The sequence below is a fragment of the Barbus barbus genome (genome assembly GCF_936440315.1).
Source record: "Barbus barbus genome assembly, chromosome: 6".
Classification (NCBI taxonomy): Eukaryota; Metazoa; Chordata; class Actinopteri; order Cypriniformes; family Cyprinidae; genus Barbus; species Barbus barbus.
In genome coordinates this window covers 9,718,868-9,728,763 of record NC_136734.1, presented here as the reverse complement: position 1 = coordinate 9,728,763, position 9,896 = coordinate 9,718,868, and the positions used below count along the sequence as shown (strand labels likewise).

Sequence of the window (9,896 nt, the reverse complement as noted above, 5' to 3'; positions counted from 1 at the left end):
GATTGGTTGTCTCGAGAGCACACCCACTAACACCGGGAAACACCAATAATAATCCAGCTCTGGAAACACTATGCGGACAGCAGATGTGCAAGTCAGTCAAAACACTGTGTTCTTCTGTGAAATACTTGTTTAGCGGTAATGTTGCACTTAGGTGAAATCGAACCAGTCCTATTTAAAATTAGACTATCAAAGCAAAGAGCACATAACATTCTGTAGAAAAATAGTTTATTGTGTTAACAGACATAACCACAAAAACGTTCTGTTAGTGTTGTACATTTAAAACTACATCAATAACATCTGAAATGAAAACACAAAAAAGGACCAAAATTAAAAGTAAAATAAACCAAACACTTCTCTTGAAAAGGAAGAAATATATATGTATTCAGAACGAAGGTATGGATCATTTTAGCAGGAAATGAACATAAAAAACAAAGGTTACTTTTGAAACGGTGCAGACAGCATTCCATCTACGACCACAAGTGGAAACCATCACAAAGCTTTCCAGTCAATGGGCTTCTTTCCTGATTTCTTCAGCAGTTCGTTGGTTTTTGAGAAATGTTTACATCCAAAGAAGCCACGGTGAGCAGATAGTGGCGAGGGGTGGACTGTTTGCAGAACATGGTGCCGTTTCTACAAATCAACAATCACAAAACAATGTCTGACTGCCTGTTCGGAATACTTATTAGATCTACTGACACACGTTCATACATTTAAGCTGGAAATTATTTCATTTATAAACAAAGAATCACACAATATACCTTGTCGATGGCAGCCCCCTTCTTTTGTGCATAAGAGCCCCAGAGAATAAAAACAAGACCCTGCATGTTAGTGCTGAGCCAGTGTATCACAGCGTCAGTGAAAGTCTCCCACCCCTTGTCTTTGTGAGAGTTGGCCTGGTGTGCGCGCACAGTCAGCACAGCGTTCAGCAATAAAACTCCTACAAAAGACATTCATGAAGAAATGTCACTGAGCACATTTACATGAACAAAAAAAAAAAAGAAGCTTATGTACCTATGAGGGAAAAAAAAGATAAAGGACATTAATACTCAAATGGAAAAAAATGGATTTTCATGGGACTGGACAACATTTCCACATGATTTGCTAAAGTTTCAGCACCTGATAACATTTCATCCAGGCAGAGGTGCCATTTTGTGTCCTCACTAAGATGACTGGATCAGACATTTGTCTATCCACTGACTTACAAAATGGCAACACTGGCAGAGACTAACTGCTGGATAATGGATAAACTAAAGTGGACTAGATGAATTGGAAAAAGAACAAATAGTCATGCAAATGAATAGCATCATACTCTGGTTCAAAGCTCCTGATGGAGGGTCAGAAAGCTTTCGGATTTCATCAAAAATATCTTAATCTCCGTTCAGGAGATGAATGAAGGTCTTACAGGTTTGGAACGTCATGAGGAGTAGGCCTAATTAATTACAAAATTTTCATTTTTGGGTGAACTCTCTTTAACATGTACTCCATGAAGAGGAAAAAGTAGGGGACGCACACCTTGCTTTGCCCATCCTGTAAGATCTCCGTGACCAGGGTGCTCAAAGCCTTCGATGTCTGAAGCCAGTTCTTTAAAGATGTTCACCAAGCTGTGAACAGCAAGAGAGTGATAAAATCATTGTATCGAAAAAAAAAACAAATACAATACAATCATCTAGTCCTATAATAATTTGTAACATCCTTATGCTTATATGCTCAGTGACTTTTAAAAGAAAAGAGAGTTTGATTAGCAGGACAAAGGCCTGTAAATCTAAGATGCTAGAATATAATTCGTCACTCAGTGGTTGTCTCAGTCTCATAGTCTTCTACAGTTAAGAACCTGAGTGTTATGTTTGACAGGAATCTGCCTTTGATTGCCTTTCTCAACCTGGAGGTTTTATCCCAAGGACCCCAGGCCCTTCTGGATCCAGCCTTACTCCTTATGGATTTTATAAAGCCTAAACCTAGATCCACCTCATCTGTAAATCTGGAACTCAAAGACACTTAATTGTTAGTCCTAGCAATAAAGTAACATAGCTAGCCAATGTTAAGAGTATGTTTAGACTGTATCGCTAAAGGTGGGGCATCCAATCCTGATTCAGCAGGGACACGTTCCTTTAGAGTTTACCTCCAAACCTAATTAAGCACACATGAACCAGTTAATCAAGGTCTTCAGGATTACAAAAACTATTTAGGCAAGTGTGTTGGATCAAAACTTAGATGCTAGGCTTCCAGGAGCAGGACTGGACACCCCTGGACAAAGGAGATCTGAGTGTAGTCTTTTTCTTCCTGTATTTAACAAAAAAATTGTTTTTTTTTTCTGGCTAGCTGACTGAGAAACTAAAGAAGGGCCGCAAAGCTCAGTTCCTGGAGGGCTGCAGCCCTGCACAGTTTAATTGAACACTGTAGGCTATGGCCCTCCAGGGAACTGAATTTTGCAACCATTAACTAAAGAAAATAATCTATACCATGAAAATAGTATTTGATACATATCACAATAAGGTAAGCCAGTCTGTAAAGCTGCTTGAAAATATGTGTATTGTAAAAAGCACTATAAAAATAAACCCCGACTTGACTTGATGACTGCAGGGCAATACCTTGGTGGAGGCGGCACAGGTCTCTGCACGCTGAAACAAAGCCCATGAGCCTGGTTAGGTCCATGATAAGGATCCTGGCCAAGAATCACAACCTTTAACTTCCATCACAAGAAAAAAATGATTATATTCTTAGAAAACCATGCAGTATTTTAAGAGCAAATAAACACCTCGGCATGTTTTGAACATAATTTTGTACAAATGGTTAATTAAATTACTCAAGGCACCTCTAGAGTGTCCCGAATGGAACAACAACAACAGTATTTGGTGTGAGGTGGTATTTGGAGACATGACAGTGGTTTCTGACTAGCAGTATTCAGAATGTACATTATGGCAGAGATGATTCTTGTTCTAGAAATCATTTGACTGGACAATGATATTTAGAAAGAAAAGTTATCAGATTTTTTTTTTTTTCAGAAACTAAAATTATTTCTGAATATTTCGGTTTGACTACACTGACACTATCGGATGAGAACAAAATCAGAATTGAACCGAGTTAAAGATAATGAAACCACTGACTTCTGTAGAGCTGCTTTATAGTTGAATTGAATTTACATTTAGTCATTTTGCAGACGCTTCTGGGACTGGGAACATTGCAGTTGTGTTGCTGTCTATGCAGGGTCAGAGAGCTCTCAGATTTGATCAAAAATCTTCATTTGTGTTCTGAAGATGAACGAGGGTCTTAAACCATGTCTACACCTGACGGGCGCGGTGCAATGCAACAAAATACAATAGAACCTATTATGCCGTCTACACTGGATGCGGCGCGACACGACAAATCCCCGACAGAAAACTGCTGATGCATTCTATTTATGATGTATTGACAAATTTCAAATGATTTTCAACGGTCGCTTTGTCGTGTCCAGTGTAGACAGACTTTAGCTGTTGCGGCGCAGCACAACAACTGTCCGGTGTAGACATGGTGTTACGGGTTTGGAACAACATGAGGGTGAGTAATTAATGACAGAATTTTCATTTTGGGGTGAACTATCCCATTAAGTTGTTCCAAACCTGTAAGACTCTCTTTCTTCAGCAGATCTTCTTTTATGTTTCTCAGAAGTCAGTCAGTCATGCAAGCTTGAAACAATATGAGAGTAAGTAAATAATGTCAATTTCCATTTTTGGGTGAACTATCACCTTAAGCATGTCAGTTGGAATCTGATAAAAAAAAATTTAAGCAGTTTTACACACATTATAAATCATAACCATCTTAAAAACATTTTCTAAATGTCTGTTTTACTACTGACTGGACACGTTTCAGAAAAATGCTGCTGATGAGCAAATATACAAATATACATCTTCAAGCTGAAAACGTGAACATCAAATTAGTTCTCTGCAATTATAGGCCTATATATGAGGGGATGACCTTAAAGCTAATAAACATAAAAAAAACAACAAAACTTGACTTCACGGGGTCTTTACAAGCAAAAGTAAGAACATAAGCACTGTGTGCAAGCTATACTCCTGAACAACCATCTTTATACGGCTATAGCGTAACCTGTCAAAAATAAAATAAATAAATAATAATAATTTTAAGAGCCAGTGGCTTTGTGATCCCTTTTTTGTCTCAAGCTTTTCTAGGGATAAAAGGCCAGAAAACAACCAATTATTTTGACCTGACACCCAACTTACATCTTTTATGTCACATGTTTGTGTCCAGGTAAAAACTTCATTTTCAGGTGGATAGATGGTGTGTTTTTCCCTCTCCCCAGCAACAAATGACATTACCTGCGAAAGAGAAACACTATTGTATTACTCTTCATTTTAAAAAGTAAAAAATAAAAAGTTTTTCATGTGCTAGTCACTTACTGATTTAAAGTAGGGCTTCCCGAATTCTGCGTCCAGCGCTTTTTTCCAGCTCTCTCCAAACCCGTTCAGAACAGCTTGGTTCGCAGCGAGCCGTTCCAGAGCCGCCTTCTTGTTTTTGGAAATCCGTTCGAGTTGCTCAGGACTCAGGGACAGTGAGGATGCAACATCGTCGCGCTCCAACTTTTGTTTTTTCTCCTGAGACAATATTTTAATATATTTGGTTGAACTCCGTGTTCGCTTGGCAAAAAGACCGGACATTTGTACATTTAAAAACCTAAGGCAACCTATGTTGGAAAACATCGCTTATTTATTATGTCACAGGATGTTTTCTCAAAATGCATCAGAGTTTTGATGCGTGAAATATAAACAAATGATACGATAATCCTTTAGCGAGTTACCACGTGGATTTGCATTCGCGGCCATTATTCGTGAAATTCATAGTTACAATTAAACTAGCAGAAGTGAAATTAACGTTAATAAATTGACTCAACACATTTTCGCAGTAAATTGTTTGAAGTTTGCCCTAGCCTTTGTTTAGGCAAGTGACGTAAATCTACTTCCGGAATTGTGTCAACTTTAGCGGGAAGGATAAAATAGCGAGGTTTCAATCAAAGCCAGTTCTATTTCTAAATAAATGACAACATGTTCAACAGATAAATAAAACACAGCCACTTTCATTCATAATCCTCGTGAAATGTGTAGGCACATCCAGTCGCGCCAGAATAAAGCGTATTTTACTCACATGATCTCTTGCATCCTCTGGGCATGTAAGTATCTCGTCCAGATTTCTTTTTTTGGACATTGGCGAAAAAAATGACGTGATACTTTTTTGTCCAATCATTTCCACAAATAAAGTGATTATTTAAACGAGACAAACTTGAAAAGAACAATACTCTAGGTATGGACGCGCGATAGTGTTTTAAGAGCTGCTGTAACTCCCGCCAGATGTCTGTGACGTAATTACGTGAGGGCGTGACATGTTCGGTGACAAGATAATGGTTGTTACATTCAAAACTTCACATAAATGTTACTCTTGTGACAGCACACTTTATATTAAATCTAGAGGGAAAATAGCTCTGTGACGATTGAACTTGTTTTTGTGAAGGTGTTTGTCAAAACATCTGGAACCACCTAGTTATGTACTTCTCGAGGGGAAAACTTAATATTTTTCTTTATTACAACACAAACTTTTATATTCAGTTTGCTCATCTGCATAAATACCCATTTTAGGTGAGAATACTGTACTGTCAATTCTTTCGATAGACTATATGTCCACAACGGGCACAAAAAAAAAAAAAAAAAAAAAAAAAAAAAAAATATATATATATATATATATATATATATATATATATATATTAGTTTGTATAGGGTGGTATGGCTGTCATGCTTTTGCTCCTTTTATTTTGTTCTGTAACTTTGTTATGTGAACTACTATTATTAATATAGCCTAATAATGATGATTATAAATTATTTGATAAGAGGTAATCGCACAACCAGAAGGGAAAGAGATACTGATAACGAAGAATCATGACAAGATCTTAAGAAAAGTAAAAGAGAGGCATGTCATGATGTCAATATAACCACAGTGACCCTGTGTGGTCACTGGTGAAACAAACATCCCAGCAAAATCCCATAACCAAATGCTCTTCCATCTCCCTTCAGTTTAATTGTTTTCTCAAATGTGATCAACATTCTGTGAGTATTATTACACAAGTTACTGCCACAGAATGGCATATTTGTACCACTTGTACACTTTTTTTTTCCTTACACACAAAAAATAACATTCTTGCTCGCTCCCATTGTTTTGCGCATATTGAGCAGCACATACAGGACAAAATGTTTTAATTTGAACAAAGCTTAGGCTACTCCAGGAACAAAAATAGCCTATTCACATAAACTTAAAATGAAACAAAAATAGATAGTGTTCAAAGCGACATGAAAATTATTTAGCACTTCTGTTTGACGTTATTAAAACATAAAAGACTACAATTAGAACTCATTAAAAATAATTAAAATGTAATAGTCATAAGAAAATGTGTAGCATAGCGTACTCAAGCCACTTGGTTTGATACTATATTGTAATTGTATTTTATAATTCAGGTGTGTTATATAATTCAAGTGTGGTTTATGGATCAAATAATTTTCTTCTTAACCACTTAACATGAATAAAATACTCCCAAATTATTAAGTTCTAAACGAAACATCTGAGTACATTTTATGCGTTTGGCATGTGTGTCATGTCTGTATGTTGTTTTTGTTTTCTCGTCTGTCAGAGCTGACGTCCTCGTGCGCGACTTCTGGTCCTTTATGATATTGTCCTTCATCCACGAACTTGAAAGCAATAAGAGCAGAGGCTTTGTTGAAGGACTTCACACTTCTTCTGGACTAAAAAATTTAATGACCCTGGACTGTTGTTGTGATTTGACGACGACTATTGTTATTGTTTTTTATTTTTTCATGCATTCAATAAAAAAAAATAATAATAATATTGTCCTTCAGTAGGCCTATCCAATACAAGAATCGCTGTATATTTCTTAATTTTTATTAAATAAAAACATTTAACTATACCTTCCAGAAATCACTGAGAGCTTACAAAACCAGGAAAATACACCTTTCCCCTATAGCCTAGGTGTTCATTTGCCTGCAGTGTTTGCGTTTCATGTCTTAGCAGTAGCCTAATAGCCTATACTTGTCGCAGTCAATAGGCTTTTATCAACGCGTCTGAAATGGTCTATGTGTATTAGGCTATTGGGCTATAGAAGGGGTCAGATTGTTTTGTGAAGTCTGCCTTGGAAGTGAATCAATTATCGGAAAGAGATCATCTTTACCCAATAGGTTGCACATAGGCCTATTATATTAAGGTGGTTAAAAAAAGTCTTTCTAGTTTTGACCTGAAGGTGATGGAGCCTCATGCCGACAAAGTTCAAAAACGCACAGATTACTGAAGTAATCTCTGGTTTAGATTACTGTTCATTCGTCGTAGGCTACACCGCTCTTAATCCGAACAAGTAATATCATCCTTGGATAATAATATGTCCCTGGATATTACAAAAACGCATCCAAAGAGTAGGCAAATACTGATAGATAGATAGATAGATAGATAGATAGATAGATAGATAGATAGATAGATAGATAGATAGATAGATAGATAGATAGATAGATAGATAGATAGATAGATAGATTTAGTTTTTCACAGTGATAAATTCTTGGCACATTTTTGATCACTTTGAATTTAATTCTTGATGAATATAATCGAAACTTTTAGAAAAATCCAGTAGAAATCACTTTTTCCACAATTAGTCCCGTTTTATTAGGTAGCTGTTTATCTTCAACATTTTGAGTGGTCTCTTATTTTTTACGCTGTTTAATATTAGGCTATATAGTGAGTGTATTGTTTTATTTATAGGCCTAAGTTAGCCTATTTATTATTTCATATTGCTATTGCATAATTATTTGAAAATTTCACTTTATTTTATTTCTTTTATTTCATTTTGTTGCGGAAATCTGCATTGAAACAACTCGATCGAACAACTCCAACATTTTCTGTGAAAATATCTTCGACAGCCTTTCATGAGAGACAGGAACAGGCAGGTGAAGTGTGTGGTTATTTGCCTGATAAAAGATCTGTGATAGACAGCTGCAGGACGCCCGTCAGACAGAATCTGAATCTCTGTTTTCCTGTCGACGCGGCAGCTATAGGAGATGGCTATACGAAGTTGCCAGACATGTAGGGGGATTACCTTACTGCGGGTGGGGGATCAAAGTTGAAAGCTTTTTTATTCTCCTCTGATTTAAGCTGTTGCTGTGCCAACGACGACACCTTGAAGGGCGATAGGAGCGTGTGGGTGTGAAAAGGGATGAGTATAAAGTAGGTGGGTTTAAATGCGCTATAAAACATATCAGCTCGGGCAGAACTGGAACCTCTGAGAGATTCGGGAGAGAGCGCGCATCATTAAAATCCTACTGTGCAAATTAAGGACTATGGCATTGTTTTTTGATCAATCCTTCGATTTGGTTAAAAAAATAAGCGTGGAGGCAGAAAAAGATTTTATCTTCAACACAAACATGGTCCAGATTACAGGTGAGAATATAACCTTTAAACACATAAAATTTGCATGTTGGATTGATTTAAACTGGATAATGGAATTCTCATTATTCTTATTATCATTCGTTTAGCCTATATTTTAAAAATCGAATCTAAATAGAACGTTCTATAGGCTATAAGAACTTTTATTGCAAAGAATTTTTATAAAACATTTTTTCTTATTCTTAAACAGCAGTCGAGACGAAAGTGTGTGTGTGTTTTCTGACAACCTTTTTCTAAACAATTAAATTTGATCTTTAGATGTAACAACCAAGCATTCGTTGTCTTCTCCTGAACTCGAAAGAACTTACCACGCTGAGGGGCAAAGAAAAAGAAAGAGGACGATTTTTAGCCGCGCTCAATTGTCAGAATTGGAGCGCGCTTTCATGATTACGCCGTATCCAGACATCACTCTGCGCGAACGACTGGCTGCACTCACACTACTTCCAGAAAGCAAAATTCAGGTAATAAAAGAACATATGTGTATTATTAGTAGAAAATATGTGTATTATTAGTATATTAATTTGTCTTGATTTTACATTTTAATATTCCTTTACAGGTGTGGTTCCAAAACAGACGAGCTCGCAGTATGAAAAGCAAGAAGCTGACCGCACCAGTTAGGAGAAGTCCAGGCAGGGAAGTGAGCTCTAACTCTATACCTGTAGCAGCCTTTCCACCGACCCACCTTGATTTAAACCCAGAACACAATTCTGGCGTTCCAGAACAAAGAGACAGACCACAAGCCAACAGAGGCCTGGGTCACCATCAGCAAAACCTTAGACAAGCTCTGAGCCCCTGGTCTCAAAATCTTCCGCATCCAACGCCAGACATTTCTCCAGACCTGCCTGGAATTCTACAATGGGGGAACAGACACTCTGAAACACCTGGAGCTTCATCTCTCTCCACTTGCCCATCAGACAGGTTGGCTCAATATTCATTCCAAAACCAGTCAAGCAGTCACTGGCAGATTAACTGCTTTTCAGCTCACCCTGAAGGTTTTTCTGGACATCAGTTGAAATCTTACTGCACTGCCAATCAGGCCATATATTCTTCCATGTCTGTGGACCAAGTGATTCCTACACACCAAACCAGTTTGGAGGAAGCACTGCAAAGACAAGCTCTGACACATTACCCTCAGACCTCATTGGGAGATATCTCTGACCTCATATATAAAGCAGCTGTAGTCACCAATCTGGAAGACTGCTAGTACAGTATAGCCTACACTTTATTTATTGTTACATAAACACTACTGTAAAATATTCTCTTTGGGGAACCGACTTATGTGTCTTTAAGGTTGTTAATATGTGTTAATGAAACATGTTTCCTCCCTTTTTTTTGCTATTTTGATACCTGCAAATGTGAAGCTATAGTTTAGGGTTGTCAACAAGATTGTGAAAATGTTGCTATTATTGTTATTC

General features: G+C 37.2%; 2 protein-coding genes across 3 annotated transcripts; one reads left to right on the top strand and one right to left on the bottom strand.

Annotated features, from left to right (window-relative positions):
• Positions 1 to 210: 210 nt before the first annotated feature.
• Positions 211 to 5,352, bottom strand: unga (uracil DNA glycosylase a). Of its 2 annotated transcripts, XM_079418527.1 has the most exons (7): positions 5,137 to 5,352; positions 4,395 to 4,589; positions 4,218 to 4,313; positions 2,589 to 2,686; positions 1,513 to 1,601; positions 759 to 937; positions 211 to 630 (listed from the first exon to the last, which is right to left on the bottom strand). In XM_079418527.1, exons 1-7 carry the CDS (start codon positions 5,233 to 5,235, stop codon positions 490 to 492), a joined length of 897 nt encoding a protein of 298 aa, XP_079274653.1. In that variant the 5' UTR covers positions 5,236 to 5,352; the 3' UTR covers positions 211 to 489. The 2 variants fall into 2 exon arrangements, with proteins under 2 accessions (XP_079274653.1, XP_079274652.1); XM_079418526.1 differs by lacking the exon at positions 5,137 to 5,352 and having other exon boundaries at positions 4,395 to 4,941.
• A 3,023-nt stretch (positions 5,353 to 8,375) lies between these two features.
• sebox (SEBOX homeobox) lies at positions 8,376 to 9,685 on the top strand (the record flags this gene model as incomplete). The annotated part of the gene is made up of 3 exons (XM_079420056.1): positions 8,376 to 8,475; positions 8,740 to 8,942; positions 9,038 to 9,685. The coding sequence occupies 3 exons, from the start codon at positions 8,376 to 8,378 to the stop codon at positions 9,683 to 9,685; spliced, it is 951 nt and encodes a 316-aa protein (XP_079276182.1).
• Between the last annotated feature and the right edge of the window lie 211 nt (positions 9,686 to 9,896).

Bases quoted from the DNA above. Each gene is read 5' to 3' on its own strand.
- unga (XM_079418526.1), bottom strand. From the start codon at position 4,694: ATGTTTTCCAACATAGGTTGCCTTAGGTTTTTAAATGTACAAATGTCC. The intron at 938-1,512 runs GTGTGCGTCCCC...TGTCTTTTGTAG, and splicing joins TACAGGATGGGCAAAGCAAG to GAGTTTTATTGCTGAACGCT. The intron at 631-758 runs GTATATTGTGTG...GTTGATTTGTAG, and splicing joins AGGGGGCTGCCATCGACAAG to AAACGGCACCATGTTCTGCA.